This window comes from Lytechinus variegatus, chromosome 13 (assembly GCF_018143015.1).
Source record: "Lytechinus variegatus isolate NC3 chromosome 13, Lvar_3.0, whole genome shotgun sequence".
NCBI lineage: Eukaryota > Metazoa > Echinodermata > Echinoidea > Temnopleuroida > Toxopneustidae > Lytechinus > Lytechinus variegatus.
Window position 1 is genome coordinate 16,863,621 of NC_054752.1, and position 17,600 is coordinate 16,881,220.

At 44.1% G+C, this 17,600-nt stretch overlaps 1 protein-coding gene across 1 annotated transcript in view; it reads right to left on the bottom strand.

Moving 5' to 3' along the window:
• The window catches only part of LOC121426144 (PDF receptor-like), a 57,864-nt gene extending 40,520 nt beyond the window's left edge, over window positions 1-17,344 (bottom strand). Inside the window, exon 1 of the mRNA XM_041622322.1 lies at window positions 17,223-17,344. Coding sequence (XP_041478256.1) covers window positions 17,223-17,319 — 97 coding nt within the window. The 5' untranslated portion in view covers window positions 17,320-17,344. The remainder of the gene's footprint in view (window positions 1-17,222) is intronic.
• Between the last annotated feature and the right edge of the window lie 256 nt (window positions 17,345-17,600).

Genomic DNA, 17,600 nt, shown 5'->3' on the forward strand with positions numbered 1-17,600 from the left:
AACACAAAACCACTCCCCTCCCCAAAACCTTAATTGTTCACGACCGATGGAACATTTTTTTTTCTGGGGTTGCTGAAGTAAAATGGACGAGCAAAAAAAAGAGAAGAAAAGGAAAAAAGTTTTCATTTAGAAAAGGAATGTCGTTTTGGTCACCAAAAATTGACAAGCCCCCCCCCAAAAAAAGGGTTTTGCTACAAAATGAAGGTAGTTTATGTCCAATACAATTTTGACTAGCAAAAAACGTTTAAACAGACAATGTTGGTCGTTTTCCGTACATTTCGGAAACGTGACACACCTACCAGAATACCAGGGAGTGCTGCCTATGAAAAACTGAGGCACCCCCAGCACCCCGGATTCCGAGGGCCATGTCCACGACAGTCCCAACAGTGCATGAACCAAAGAGCAATAACATTTATTGCGTTTATTTCTCCTCACCCTATGATCTTGATCGATAATAAACAGGGAAAATGAAGATAAAACCAGCGGGAGGTAAAATAATGTGGTTTAATCAAAATAATGTGACAACTCTAACAAATCAAGCATTAAAATGACACTGAACCACGCATTAGAAAGGGCAGACCCTACACAGCAAAAAATGTGGTGTTAACTGGTGTGCATAGAGGACCACACCAGTTATTTTACAGCGGTGTTAAATTGGTGGTGTTAGTTTTACACATATAGGTGTTATTACAACACCTATGTTTGTTACTACTACACCTATGGTTGTTACATTTACACTCTTTGGTGTTATGTTCAATCTCTAGGGTGTTATTTAACACCTCAGGGTGTGGTCCTCTATTAACACCAATTGGTGTCAGATTTAACACCACAGCTTTTGCAGTGTATATTATTTTTTTTTCAATATTTATCATGTTTATGGTGAACGCGTTATTATTTATTGGTGAGTCGATGTGGGTGTCTGTGATTTGTCCCGTCCCAACGTTTACGACTTATCAACTATATACTTAATGCAGTAAAGACCTCCTCAGAACCAAGTCACCCCCTGTCACTTCATCTGTTCATATAAGTAACACATAGAGCACCCTGCATGATGAAGTTCGTTGCATTAATACAACTAGGTGATGAAAAAGCTATTTTCCCCTATAACAACCAATACAATGTCACTTTGGGTTATCCATATAGGCCTACAATTTTAACCGATTCATATTTAAAAAAAAGGGAGGAGTTAGACGGGGAGAAGGAGAATAAGTAGTGAAAAGGGGTCAAGGTCATGAAGAAGAAGAAGAATAATAAGAGAAAGGAGAATGAGAAAAGGGAATAAGAATAGAATAGTAATGATTTTTGGCAATACATGATTGGCAGCCGTTGGCTGAAATAAACATGTTTACAGAATATAATAACATGCAAGATCTTATACAAAAATAGATAAAATAAACAAAATTAAATAATTAAATTAAACAGAAATATTACATAAAGACATAAATATTTAGTGTTGTAATATTACTGCATTTATTTTGATGAGGTTGTAGCGATTGCTGTCAAAATAAGCCAGGGAATATATTGAATATGCTTAAGGAAATTTACGAGATTTTGCAGATCACTGGGAATTATGCAAGGTCCGTTGCTCGGGAAATTAAATACATGAAGAAGCAGAAAAAGAAGAAGAAGAGGTCAAAACACACGATTACAAATACGAAACAATGACAATTCATTAGTATTCAGTAGTGCACGATAACTCTAATAGAGGAAAACGACGATGATACTAAAAAAAATAGTTCCTATAGAAGTAATGGAAAAGAGCATGGTGATATCAAAATACAACGATTGTAAAACAAGGTAATGAACAAAACTACTGTCCTGAGCGCGTCCTAGGCGCCAGCAAATAAAATTGGTTTTAAAGAATGAATAATTCTATATACTAACCTTTCGCGGATTTACAAAATATGATCATCTTGTCGAAATCATTTGATACTCTAATTTCCCAAGCAACACACACCCTGTAAAATTCCCCAGGGATCTCCTCGTGACTGCAAAATCTCGTCAATTTCCTTAAACATCTTCGATATATTCCCTGGCTTAAATTGACAGAGATCGCTGCAGCCTCATCAAAATAAATGGAACGATATTACAACACTATTGTTTCTGTAAACCCGTTGCAATACCGAAATGTTCACACATCCATCATGATAGTATCAAATCAATGACATTTATCATATCCTCATGCAATATTGGTAGAGCATTTCTGAATATCCAAGGGTCCATGTCATAAAACTTGCTATAATAACAATTTTGTAATAACAGTTATAAGCTACTGAAGTCAGCCATGGACCTACTGCAGCAACGGATCAGCTAAACCGATTGGCTGAAAGTAAATTGGTTTTTAGAAATTATGCACTGTTATTATAACAAATCTTTTTGGAAACGGGATCCAGATCTAAAGATAATTTCATTTAGGTACAGTCACACTAACCAAGCCAACTCTAAATCGACCAATGGCGTATCATTGGAAATGATGCTATAGCTTTGATGGGCTCTGGACTCTGCTTCATCTAAGTGACTGCAGCCTTATGTACGAGTTCTAACAACCAAGTTATTGTATGGTACAAATGCAGTATGTTGTGACGGATTATCGGAAAGTAGATTTTCTTTATTTGCCTGACCATGTCCTTCTTTCTTCTGAGCCTATGGATTGGTGAGGTCGTCCTTAATTGATTTCTCAAAGCCACAATTACTCATTTCTGTCAATAGATTTTGACATGGCAATCAAATAGAGATTTGGTAGATTTGTATATTGCTTAAATTACATTCTGCCATAACAGGTTCGAATCAATCAGACGTATGATTTGGAGTTTGGATACTTGCATGTTTACGTCATATTCATGGATTCGTTGCAATGCATTTATATCAGCCGATGTACATACAAAACAAAGGGAAACCAAGAGGTCAATGGATTGAGAAAAGAGTGAAATTGGGACTAGATGAATTAATGGAAATAAATAACATAGAAGACGGAGAGGTATATAAAAAGGCGGAAATCCCAGGGGGGACAGGGGACGTGTCCCCCTACTCAAAATAGTAGGGGGGACACAATATCAAATGTCCCCCTACTATTTTGGGTCTTTGGTGATGCTAAGAAATATATCACTCAAAATGTGAATAAAACGTGCGTTTTCGGACGAGATGACCTTTTTTTTTGCTTGTCAAATTTTCCAGACCCTTGTCCCCCTACCTTTTGGGAGAGATTTCCGCCCCTGGATATATATGAAGCCCAAGGAAAACTAGGAGAACTTACTTTATTCTATAAATTTAAAACAGCTGATCTGGTTCCAATCCATATAGCTGGATAAATTAAAACTTATTTCTCCACCTCTATGTTCCAATCACACTCCTCTCGGAGTGAGTCGACGATGCCACTCCTTTTGGAGTAAGATTTTCATCATTTGAGAGTGGATTTTATTCTGTCTGGAATGAAATATCTAACATGATGCATAGTTCACTCTAGAATGAGCTATACTGCTCTATTCATTAAGGCACAGCTCGCTCCGAATGGACTCACTCGGAGAGGAGTGTGATTACTAGGTAAAATGTTAGCTCTTCTTCATTTTATAGAGAGTGTGTGGTTGGAATAATTAGAATAATACATGCAGACGAATGAAGAGGTGGGAAGATAAAAGGAAAAAAAATAAACTGGTAAACCTCCATGAAGAAAGGAAGAAAGGGAAATATTGAGAGAAGGAAGGGGTGTGTGTGTATGTGAGAAAGAGGAAGATCGAGTGAGAAGTATAATAGATGTGGATGATCGAGAGAGGGCGATAACGAAAATGTGACGACAATGAACATGACATTTGCTCCGGCGACAATTGCTCAGATGGTGAAATCTGCACGTTAAGCCAATACATAAAATCTAGCCTCCATAACTAATTAAACCCTAACCATTATCTTTACATTGTTCTGAACCAAGACTCTATTGCAATTCTAACTCTTTCCCTATGCCATCTGAGATACGATGAACGGATCAAATGTCGCAGGAGCAATTGTCGTGTCACCGAACAAACACCTACATGTACCTTGACACAAGTACGGTAAACATGGTAAAGATTTTGCGCTTCGTGTCAGCACCATGTATATAACAGAATCTATTCCAAAGTGCAGCAGGTGTCTGTCCACATTTCCAACATATACCAGAGGTTGAAGGTCAACACCAGATATCATTCTCTACATTAGTTCACGGAACATTCGGCGCATATCGTTTACAACTTCATGGCACGGAATCACATCACCTAGCATACAGTTTGTCTTCTAATGTCAAAGTTCAGAATAACGTTTACAATAATGTTATACGCTATCATAATATCAGGTAGTGTTGCATCCCTATGCTGTAAAAGTGCATTATATTAAAGGAATATCAGAAATGAATTGAAATGTCACCTTATCATTAAGATTAAGAAAAGCATTGGGGACGTCAGCAGTGGACATGATTGTGAAAACTAAGAGTAATTGTGTAATTTCTCATTTCAGATTAAGTTCAAGTTGCGTTTTCAGTGTGTTCACAGTATGTTCAGTGCGGACTTTGTATCAAAACGCTCAAATTTAAAGGTCAAGTCCACCTCAGAAAAATGTTGATTTGAATCAATAGAGAAAAAATAGACAAGCACAATGCTGAAAATTTCATCAAAATCATATGTAAAATCAGAAAGTTATGACATTTCAAAGTTTCGCTTATTTCTAACAAAATAGTTATATGAACGAGCCAGTTACATCTATATGAGAGAGTCGATGATGTCACTCCCTCACTATTTCTTTTGTCTTTTATTGTTTGAAATATACAATATCTCATTTTTTACGAATTTGATGATTAGGATCTCCTTGCCTGAAGCACAAAATGTTAAAGATAATGGAATTCCACGTGTTCAGGGAGGAATGAAATTTCATTTCACATGACAATGACGAGAAAATAAAAATATTTCATATTTAATATAATAAAATACAAAAGAAATAGTGAGTGAGGGATGTCATCACTTCCCTCATTTGCATACCGACTGAGATGAGCATATAACTGTTTTGTGAAATGAAGCTAAACTTTAAAGTGTATGGAAGCTTAAAAGCGCCACCGAGATGTTGAGATAATTATCTTGGGAAGTCGACATCATGATAGCAAAAGATCAGATGACGAGATCCCAGATCTCATCATGTCCACATCTTTCAGAAGAGATGATCAGATGACAAGATCCCGGATCTCATGTCGACATCTTTAAGAAGAGATGATCAGATGACAAGATCCTGGATCTCATGTCGACATCTTTTAGAAGAGATGATCAGATAACAAGATCCCGGATCTTGTCATCTGACAAGACATGATGAGATCTGGGATCTTTTCATTTGATCATCTCTTCTTAAAGATGTGGACATGATGAGATCCGGGATCTTGTCATCTGGTCTTTTTGCTTGCAAGATGTCGATTTTCCAAGATAACTATCTCAACATCTGGGTGGCACTTTATAAGCTTCCATAAAAATGTCATAACTCTCTTATTTTACATCCGATTTTGATGAAATTTTCAGTGTTATGCTTGTTGATTTTTTCTCTTTTTATCAAATCAAGTTTTTGTTGGGGTGGACTTGCCCTTTAACAGTGAGAAGACAATTCAACACTGTCTGACTGCGGAACCTCTTCTGAGCGGGTGTATATTGTGTGTTCAAAATAGTGGACATACAGTGTAAATGCAGTATCACACTTTGGACCGCCCGAGAGTGTAGGTGTTCACAGTGTGTTCACATAATGGACTATGGACAAAATCGATTCACACTGTTAAAATGACAACAGTGTGAATACATTTTCACACTGTGAACACTTCAACACAAAGAATGTGCACAACATCTTCACATATTGGACTACATGTATATCAAGATATGATTCTTAATGTTGAAATTATCATTAAAAAAAATGTGTCTATAATTCCACATTACAGTCACCTCGAAAGTGTTAATGTTCCCAACGACTGTTAAATTCTTAACCCATTGACTACTGGAATCGGTTAGATGGTCCCTGTACATAACCTATGAGGACTGGAAGTATACATTAGTCAGCTGATTAACAGTGTGAAAACAAGTCCACAGTGCTGACACTTCGTCCGTGAGTGTTCAAAGTGTGTTCACACTCATGCAATTGACGGTGTGAGGATGTGGTTCACGAAGAGGTCATATTATTAAAAAAGGCAGTTAAACTTTGTGTTAGTGTGTTTATACAGTGTGAAAATCGTGTTTATTCCAGCAGGGACATTGATCACTTGTTGGATTGTGTGAGTGTGTTTATCATGAATCGAACCTAATCTGTGTCCAGTAAGACAGGAAGTATTTACAAAGGCACACTTTGGTGGTCTGTATGCTAGAACATGGATTCGAATTGAAGGGTCCGTCCAACATCCAACGAGTTTAAAGGTATACAGCGAATGACCAGCAAGTGTCTATAAAGGAGACATCTTCAAATTACTAATCACAAAATGAATTAACTATCTTTATATCAATGTAAGAGCAGGAAAAGTGGGAGTCTAAATTGCCACTTTCCCGGTCAGAGTCGCGATTATGAAAATACTTACCTGATTTTCTTATTTACGAGATAACTCATACATCTACTTGATTTGCTAGTTCAGCCTTCTGGACTGCCATACCCGAATAGAACTCCCAAGGATTTAAAAAGCGCGCGCGCGCCCTCTCCCGTTCAGGCTTACTACCCATGAACACCGCGCAATTAGCGTCCATCTTCCTCAACTTTTGCAAGCCCATACGTTGAAACATGTTGCTACGCAAGGCGGAGGGTCGGTGGGAGGGTATCAAGTAGATGTATGAGTTATCTCGTAAATAAGAAAATCAGGTAAGTATTTTCATAATTTACTTCAATAACTCCATACATCTACTTGATTTGCTAGACCAGCACGGACTCAACCCGTAGGGAGGCATGTTTTCAAATGTAAGCCCGAAAATTTAAACACCAAAGGAAACACGAAAATTAGGGAGAGGGGGAAAAAGCCGCAGCTGCTTTAAGCGCCGAAGCAGCAAATCTCGCCTCACTGGACGGAATGTCCTTCAAGTAGAACGAAGTGAAGGAGTTAGATGAGCGCCAAAAGGCGGCTCTCAAGATGTCCTCGAGGGAATGCCCTGGAAAAGGGCCCATGACGAACTAATGCCCCTAGTGTCATGGGCCTTAGGCCTGGTTGTATCCGATAACAAAGCACCCGCGCCCGCTGAGTTGATGGCCTCAACAATCCATCTAGAGATGGTGTCGCGGGATGCCGCTGAGAAGGGTTCACGTGAAATTACGAATAATTGATCTGAACTCCTAGACGATTTGGTGCGATCCAAGTACCACTTCAACGCCCTCACGGGACACCACAATCTATCCTCTGAAATAGATGAAAAACTAGACAGAGGGGCCAGGAAGATTTCAACTGAACCAGACGACATAGTTTGATTCTTTGCGATGAACGAGGGGGTCGGAATTAACCTAACACCCCGTCTCTCCCAGCGAATGTGTCCCGGGGAAACACACAGGGCATGGAGAGAACTTCGCCTTTGGCCCGAAGCGATAGCCATTAAAAACGCTGTTTTGATGGCTAAGTTATGGAGAGAAGCCTCCGCTAGGGGCTCAAAGGGCGGTTTTGCAAGGGCCTTAAGAACTGCAGGCAAACTCCACGACGGGGCTAAAGATTTGACTGGTGGCCGCTTCACAAAAAAGGATTTTAATAAATCCGTAATGACTGACGAGTTAGATACAGAAGAACCATCCGCGAAACCGTGGTGCGTCGCTGCAATCGCGGACCGATAGCCCCTGATAGTTGCGATCGCTTTGCCTTTATCAAAAAGGTCAACCAGAAAATCTGCGATCGACGCAATCGAAGCAGAGCGAGGATCGAGTGAGCGTTGATTGCACCACTCTGAAAAGATGCCAAGTCTGGAGTTGTATAAGCCCAACGTGGAAGCACGCCTGCTTTCCGAGACAAACTTGGCTGCCCGATCCGACAGACCTAGGGCCCGGGCATCCTCCCCGAGAGCGGCCACGCAGTCAAGTGTAGTGACTCCGGCCGCGGATGCCTGATTCCCGAGAGGGGCTGGGAAACTAGCTGACTTGTCGGAGGTAGAGTGAGAGGATCCCCCACTAATAATTCCAGTAGTTGGGGGAACCACGCCCTTCCCGGCCAGTTGGGTGCTATGAGAAGTACCCACGCCCTGTCCGCCTTCACCTTCCGGAGGACCTGCGGGATCAGGGAGAAAGGCGGGAAGGCATAGCACCTCTGACGTCCCCAGTTCATTGAGAAAGCATCGAGATGTGACGCTTCCATCTCGTTTACTCGAGAGCAGAAGACTGGGAGCTTCCGATTCAGCGCTGTTGCGAACAGGTCGATGTCCAGCGGTCCCCAGCGGTGGAGAATCGACCTGAAGATCTCTGGGTTTAGTGCCCACTCGGAGGGGAGGCACCGCCCCCGAGAGAGGAAGTCGGCTATGAGATTGTCCCTGCCCGGTATGTACGAGGCGATCGGGACAATCTCCGTTGCACGACACCACTTCCAGAGACCCGCAGCCAACGCGTCGAGAGAATTCGACCGTGTGCCCCCTTGTCTGTTTATGTAGGCTGCCACAGACCTGTTGTCCGTGCGGACCAGCACTGTCCGCCCGATTAGCTTGTGCTGAAAGTGGCGAAGAGCGTTGGACACCGCTTGCATTTCCAACACATTGATGTGAGGGAGGGCGCCTGGATAAGCCCAATCTCCGGACACCATCTCCCCCTCGCAGTGGCCTCCCCAACCGGAGAGCGAGGCGTCGGTGGTCAATGAGGCTGACGGGAGGGGAGTCTGTAGTGGCTTTCCCTGAGCCACGAATGCTGGGCGAGTCCAGGGCGCTAAACTGCGACGGATAGCCAGTGGTAAGGGAATCCGAGAATGCAGTGAGTCTACTCCGGGGCTGTAGTAGCGGAGAAGGTGTCTTTGGAAGGGCCTCATATAGAGACGACAATCTTGCATTATGTCTACTAAGCTGGCCATATAGCCTAGTAACTGAAGCCAGACGCGGGCTCTCACGTGACTGCGCCCCCTTAGGGAGCGGGCGAGAGACGTGATCGACCGCACCCTCTCTGGGCTGGGCCGTGCGAGCTGGTTTGGTATATCTATCCTCGCGCCCAAATACGTGGGGACGCGGGAAGGAGTGAGCTCCGATTTCTCCCAGTTGATTATGAACCCGAGGTTCTGAGTCACCCGTAGTAGCAAGGAGAGGTGAGCTTGTAACTTTACCTCTGAGTCTGCGACAAGAAGCCAGTCGTCTAGATAGACGAAGAGTCGCAGGCCTTGGTTTCTCAAATAGGCTGCCACGGTGGTGACTATGCGTGTAAACACTCGGGGCGCCGGTCTTAGCCCGAACGGGAGGGCCCGGAATCGGTAAGTCACGCCGTCGAATTGAAAACCCAGCAGGTCTCGTGAGGCTGGGTGGATGGGAATGTGGAAGTACGCGTCGCGTAAATCCAGGGACACTGCCAAGTCCGCCGCCTCCAGTGAGGGGAGGATCGTGGCTAACGTTTCCATCCGGAAATGTTCGGTCGGAATGAATGTATTGATTCTCTTCATGTTGAGAATCATTCTCAATTTGCCCGAGCGCTTGGGAATGACGAAGATCGGGGATAGACAAAGATTGGGGTTGTCTGTCACCCTCTCTATTGCGTCCTTCTCCACCAGTGCGGCGATTTCGGCCGCAATGTACTGATGGTGGAGGGTGGAGGAAGGCGGTGAGGCGATGCGAATCGCGCCGTGCGGGAAGGCTTCTGTTTCTATAAAGAAGCCGTCTCGCACGACGGATAAGATATATGCGTCTTCCGTGATTTCCTCCCAAGCCGGGAGGAAATGGCGGAGACGCCCGCCTACCTTGCCCAGCGCTCGGGGCAGCATGTCAAACCGACTGCTTCGGTTTGGGCGGCGCCTTCGAATTGGGTCGCCCCCCTCTTCCCCTGCCCCTGCCTCTGGCTTCTCGCTGGTCTCGAGAGACTTGGAAGTTACGAGGCGGCGGTGCTGGAGCCCGGCGTCTCCGGGCAGCAGCAGAGCGGGGGTGGGCTTGCGCCCTCGGAGCTGGAGGCTTCCTCGTCGTGGGAGCCGCCGGGCGCTTGGGTCTGAGCTCCTTAATAAGCTCTGACGCCTGCTTGCGACCGTCGACCTCCTCCTTGAGGAGGGAGGCCGCTGCGCCCCCGAAGAGGAACTTGTTGCTTTGGGGGATGCCTGGGAGGAAGTTAGCGATTTCCTTGGGCGGGATGCCGAGTTTGCTGAGCGCCTTCTCCCGCCGAGCATTGGTTACGAGGGACGCAGAAAAGGATAAGTGCATCCATAAGTCGCCAATCAGAGAAAGTAACGCTTCATCTAAGGCGACCGCGTCACCGTCCGACACTCCCAACTCAGGCGATTGGGCTCTGAGAGCCATTAGGGCCCCGAGGTACGCCGTCAGGCGAAGGGCCGAGCGGGTTTGACGCTCATATGCTACCTCCTGTTTTTTCCGACGAGTTGTGCTGGTTGGCGGAAAAACGGGTCCCCAATCTCGCCCCGATACGATCGAGTTCTGGTGAGAATGATTTGGGCAAGAAAAATGCTTCTTGGTCCTCCTGGACAAAGGTAAACTGTCTTCCATAAGACTTCTGCCCTTTGTTCTTAACCAGTGGGGAGCTGGCTAGAGCGGCAGCATTCTCAAAGGCCGACTTGAAGTCCTTGGTTAATCTAATGCCTTTCGACGCCTGAAGCGGCGGGGCAAAAAATAAGGACTCCCCTTCTTCATCGATACCCCCGCTCGGAGGGTAGATGTGGGGCAGATACTTCTCCAGTAGCGCCTGGGCGCTTACTGCGGAGTCGGCCGTGGGAGGGTTATCCTCGCCTTCGAGAGACTCCTCGTAAGGGGAGTCTCGCTCGTTCTGATCGGGGAGGATGTCATGACAAGTTTCCTCCCCTGGAGGGGCTCCTAGAGCCGCGGGGGCCATACGGCCTCTCGGTCGGCTCTCCGGGAGGCAAGGGCGTCCCGTATGCGTCGGGGTGGTGGACTCGAGAGATTCAACCGAATCGCTCGAGGATTCCCCGGGTGTCTGGTGGTTATCTCTCACTTGTCTCGCATGATGCTCGGGGGCACCAGCGGAGTGAGTAGAGGTCGAGGGTGGGGCGAACCCGCACCGCTCGAAGGCAGAATACAGCAGCGTGAATAGCTGTGACATCTGACCACCGACACAAGGGTCTGAAGGAGGAATGCCCCTGGCAGCAGGGCTGGCCGACCTCTCCTTAGACCTCTTCTTCTTCTTCTTTCTTGCGGGCTCCGCCGGCGTGGCCGGAGCAGAAGAAGGCACAAGAGGCGCGGGTGATCTCTTACGATTTGCCGCCCCTGGCAGGGCGGCCGCCAACAACGAAAAATCACCCGAATCTGACGGGGTCAGATTGTGGTCACAGTCTGATGTGTGACGCCTCTCGCGTCAGGGGCTGGGCGATCTCTCCCGATGCTGTCAACGGAGGACGACTTATACGGCAGAGATCCTGACCTGTGCCGGGGGGAGAGAACCGCACTCTCCCCCCGGACTTCTGGTGACCCGGTAGCCGGTGGGTCGCATAGCCCTTTGGGTGCTGCGGCGGCAGGACCTAGTTTAGGCTTGGAAGCCTTGGCTACCACTTTTTTCTTTGTCCGAGACCGTGGCGCCACAGTCTCGGCCTTCCTACTCTTAGCATCCGACCGCAAATTCGGAATGCTGAACGACGCACCCTCATACTCACCGCCGCCGGTGGAGGCGGTCGAATTCTGAACACTTGCAAGCGGGGCGATCCCCGTGGGGGACACCGGGTCCTCTGGGGCTGTGTTAGTCCCGCTCATCGGTGCCTCTCTCTACCCTGAAAAAAGAAAAGAACAAGAATTTTTTTTTTTTTTTTTTTTTACCAAGATCTCGCTTGGGAGACCGGAGTGGTCTTACTCTCCTCCTATAAGAAGTTTGTTTGGGTAAACAGAACAATTCAAAAGGGGAAGGGTAGGGAGGGAGAAGAACCTAATAATAGTTTAGATATCTACCTGTAAGGTTCTTAGAACACCTGTATAGAATCGGATAAAAGGGATTGAGAACTTTTACGATAATTTCCAAGAGAAAAAACGTAACCTCCTGTGGAAAGGTAAAGAAAACAGAACAGGAGGAAGGGGGGAACGTCTCTAATAACGATTTCAAGAGGAGGAACGACACAGAAAAGAACCTCAAAGAAGAATCGTAGAGCCCGCCTGTCGAAATAAAAACTATAAGACTAGGAGGGGAGAGGGAATTGAAGGAAGAAACAATTCCGGGAGAGGTCAGAAACAAAAAGAATTTCTAACAAGAAGAAGACCCCACCTGCAAAAAAATTTTTTTTTTTTTTTTTTTTTTGGGGGGGTTGAATAGCCAATCAACCCAGACGAAATCGCTTAAGTCTAATTAAAAACTCCCTGTAGTGAAAAAGAGGGGGTTTTAAGTTCCGTCTGTGAATAAAATCTTAATCAAGAGAAATTATTCAGAGAAGAAAGGAACAAGAAAAGAACTTGAGGATCCGGCTGTGAATAAAAAATCAATCAAGAAATTTATTCAGAACAGGAAGGAAAGAATTGAGTTTTAAGATCCGTCTGTGAATAAATTATCAAACAAGAAATTTAATCCAAACAGAAAGGAAAAAGGAATTGAGTTAAGATCCACCTGTGAATAAAATATCGATCAAGAAATTTATTCAGAACAGAAGGAAAAGGGAATTGAAGAATTAATCAATCAATAATCAATTGAAAATCTTAATAATCAATTCCGGAAGAAAAGGAAAAAAGCAGAGTCGTAGATCCCAACCTGTAAAGGGAATAACAAGAACACCCACTGCAACAAGTGTAGAGGTTGTCTAGAAAATAATTCAAGAGAACGGCACTAAAAACTACCACACTTTGAACATGAAGAACAATGACCGTGGCAGGAGAAGGTTTGCTGCCACGTAGGCAGATTAAACCCGGTGCCTCGCGAACGCGCTAGCGAAGCGGCGCGACGAGGGGGGGGGGGGGGGGGTACGAAGGACCCACCGCCGAGGAACGTGTTTCAGCGTGAAGAACCCAAACGTTAGGAAAACAAAATAAGTGTCACAAAAAAACACGCTAAAAAGTCGCGCCGGGTGTAAATCCTGAACACAATCTAACACACAAATGGGGAGATTGAAATTAAAAGGGAGAATGCACAAAGATAAGCAAAAAGAGTAAACCAAAGATCAAAAAAGATTTGAAATTTGGGAGACTTATCTGAGCACGTCTGATCCGTAGGCTTGCCGAAAGCAAAAGAGGAAGATGGACGCTAATTGCGCGGTGTTCATGGGTAGTAAGCCTGAACGGGAGAGGGCGCGCGCGCGCTTTTTAAATCCTTGGGAGTTCTATTCGGGTATGGCAGTCCAAGGCTGAACTAGCAAATCAAGTAGATGTATGGAGTTATTGAAGTAAATTACCAACTTCCAAAGAAGAGCAAAGGGGGGGGGGGCTTTAATTTGGGCGATTCTTTTTCTATGAACATCCCTGAAACACATGTCGCCGAATGAACTCGGGCCCATTAATGGAACGATAATGTAGGAGATTGCGTATGGAGCATTCATGATTTCCTTCAAGTCCCTCGGTATAGATGAACGACACGAGATGGAGATCGTGCTCGGAATATGATGAAGCGGAGGTTGTCTATTCAATGGCGCACTATATATCACCCTAGCTTTGGCTCCAGATGTTGAAGGCGCTTGGTGCGTTCAAGGAATTAATCCTGCCAGGTACCCATTCACCTCGCCTGGGCCGAGTGCAGCACGATGTGGGTAAAATTATTGCTGAAGAAAAACACGCCTTGTCTGGGATTCGAACCCACATCCCACTGATTGAAAGACAATGATCTTAACCACTAGATCACGATGTCCCCAATCGTAACCACTATACGACATGACAAAAGAAGTATATTTTGTCAATAAAATAGAAGTACATTTCTCAATTAAAACAAATTAATAGTGCTGGTGAACCATGCCTCTGGTTCCTTTACTAAGAATCTGATTGGCCAAACGTCCATAAAGTTAATTCTTTCCGTGCGAGCTTGTGTAACGATATCGTTCTTAAGCTTCGCTTCTGAAAAGTAATCGCCTTAAAAACGATATTTTTTACTTAACATTTATCAACGGTGATCATTTTGTCTATCATTAGTCTTTGTGACAATTACGGAAGTGCATTTCTTTGCACCTTTGGTTCTGCAGGTCCCCACCAACCCAACGGCGCTAATTATACGTGCACTGGAATCGTTTTCAGGTTTTTATACAATGCTCCAAAGTACCATGATCCAAGACTGGGCAGCTGCAACTACATACATGACATAGTTTATCAAACGTTAACCAAAAATTCCTCATTCATTACACGTGTTTACAGACGAATCGGCACTTGCAATCCAGAGGGGACTTTCATTATGCTCATGCTACACAGACTTGTCTTTTAAACTAACTACATGATGCATTCTCGATAATGATTTGATGGCGGTCGAACGAAACGGTGCAAGACAGGAACTACGGAACCCGGTGAGAAAGTGTATCGACACGGTGGATGAGTGAGTGGGTGGGGCGGTAGGGGCGCGGATATTTCTCCTTTTTTCTGTAGCATTGTATTAATTCTGCACATGGCTTGTAAAAGGCTGTGTTTTTACAATGAACTTGATGTGATGCATGGCATTTAGTGATCACGAGGAAAACGAGGGAGGGGATTGGTGGTGTGGTCTGGATGAATGGATAGATGGAAAGAGTGACGACAGTTAAAGGATGAGTTGTGTACATTTGGTGGCAGAGGCAGCAAATTGTGTGTAAATGTGTGTGTTGGGGGGGGGGGGTTAATGATGGAGACGAAAATGATAACTGCAAGGGCTGCACCGACGGGTATTATGAAATTATGACTCGGACTTATTTTTAAAGCATGTTTAAGTAAAGAAATTATTCAAATGGCGCCAAACAAAGTCGATAAATTCCGTCACATGCATATTATACACATTCAGGCGAACAAAAATTTGAGTTTGTCACGTGAGATACATTCTCTACACCGCAACAATGTATTTGAAATGCAAGTCAAACCACAATAGAGAGCTTAAATGATTTTGTCGAAAGTTGGTGGACAGCATCGGAATCTCTTGACTTTGGACAAAGAAATATTTGCAATTGTTCGCCCGGTGCAAGTCTTCTGATGATCTGCTGTCCCAGTCCACCAACTTTCGACAGAAGCCTCTCAGCTCCCCCAATGTGACTTTGATTACATTTCCCGAAGAATGGAAGTGTTGTAGAGAGTGTCTTCGTCGTAAATGCGAAATCTCCCCATTGGCACCAACCGACCGGCGGTTTGCAAATAATAGATTTTGTCGGTCTGGAGTCGGTTTAGCCGTTTAGTGTGCATTGTTTAGGTTCAAAGAGGATTCGTGGTGGTCGTGAGGGTAATCAGAAAAATGCAGCAGGGGAGACAGTTCTGAAGCATGGGTATGATAAAAAGCCGGAAGATTGTTTCACGCTAATACGGTACCTCCTCGATAATGAACTGATGGGTCCCAAATTACATGGGGAAACTCGCAACACTTACTAGGAAATAAAATGAGGCGGCAAGTGCAAAGAAAATCACCCCCCCCCCCTCCTTCCGTTCTTAGTCAAATTTGTCTGCGAGCTTGTTGGGTATTATTACTTCAATGCACTCTCCTAAAAAGAGAATGGAAAAAACAAAAAAAAAGGGCCGATGTAAATTTCATTTTACAATCATCTACATGTAAGACAAGTGTTTAACAAGTGGCAAGTGATATTACTGTTATATAATTATGAATACAGATTGTTTGAGACATTTTGAATTTTTAGAGAGCTCTCCGCAGCACATGCAGACGCCACGAATTCACGTGAACTATTATTTGAGTAAGTACAGCAATATCATGAATAACGCGATGCGTTGTTTATGATATCGGGGCGTATTGGAGGAAGCACATTTAATCATCTTTACAGGCTGGTTGAAGGTTGTTCATGGCCATAAGCGGCTATCAAGTTTAAACCTGATGGCGCTTTCCAAGACGAACCTACAAAAATGAGAGTTTTAATCAATTGCAAACTTTGGTAACCCGAGAAATTGATTGCTTGATAAGTAATACAATTCGCATTACCCAAATGTTCGCATAGACGGCACTGAAGGCATAATAAACTTATGAGACGCATTATGTTAATAAATTGAATTGTGATGAAATGGTGATTATGACAATACTGACAAGAAAGATGACGACGATGATGATGATGTTGACAATGAAGTGGTGTTGTTAGTGGTAGAGCTCGTGCTCCTGATAAAGGTGATAAAGTTGTATTTAAACGGCGACAACGACGATGACAGTGATGAAGATAGGGATGAGGTCATTTTTAGTGAAATATACATTAACAGTTGAGTTGGAGATGAAAAAAATTATGATTAGTTGAGGCACTTCGATAATAAAAAAAAACAATTCCACATATTGTTACCAAGATTATATTCCGCTCATTTTTGTCTAAGATAAGCGTAAGATTCAGTAAACGTTTCCCTGAGCGACGTACATGTAGGTGCCGTGGGTTCGCATCGAAACATGGTGCCATGTGTCTAGTCACCAGAACTATGGAAAACTACCATCCCAATCCTGAGGCTGGGAGTGTCACGACCGTGCAGAACAATTTTCTTTTGAAAAAAAAGCCTAGATTTTTCAAAGTTCATATATGGAACTCGGTCTAGCATTCCTTCACCACAGGGCGGAATATGACAGGCGAGTTGCGTTTGGGGCGACATGGGAGCAATGCTGGATTAGTTATTGATTTTATTTCTTCCACTTTTTATACGCTTACATTTCCTGCGATAATCATGGATTTTTTTTTTATTTTGGAAAACAACATTTACGCCATCGCTATATTGTTTAAGGAAATAGCTCTAAGAAGGGAAATTCCCATTTCGCCCTATTTTTTCCTTGCATAGACATGACAAAGACCCATTACCTACGACACTTTGGCGAAACTGACTTCAGTATTAAAATGGGTACCCTATAGGATGTGGAAGTTTATTACAGTGTTCCTTAAAAAAAAAATTGTTGGAATGCTCCCCAAGGAGAGGAGAAAGTCCTGTTTGGCGATTTGCCAGGAGTTGACGACGAGGGAATTGATATGAAATGCTCAAAGAGACATCTTTAAGATGTAGTATGCTCGGTTCATTAAAGTGGATTTAATAGCTTACCTTCACTCGTTTCTTTATACGAGCTTGCCAACGCAATACACTCTTCTTCAGAAGAAACCATTGCGAAATCGGGTAACATTGATCCTGCTTCGGTCATTCGGAGTGGAAAATGATCACGTGATCAAATCTGCATAGGAAACAAAAACAGACAATACATCGATTATTTGTTAGTTTTCATAAAAAAATAAAGGGTTATCTGGGGTTAGTGTAGTAGGTTTCACGGTGTTGGTCTAGTCTGCTATGCAGACTCTGAATGGCTCGTGAGGTGGGATCTGCTACTGGTTTGCGAAGCAAACCAGCCTGAAAGGGCGAGCGTAGTGAGCCATTCCACGTCTGCAGCCTCAGTAGACCTAGTCTGCTATGCAGACTCGTTGAATC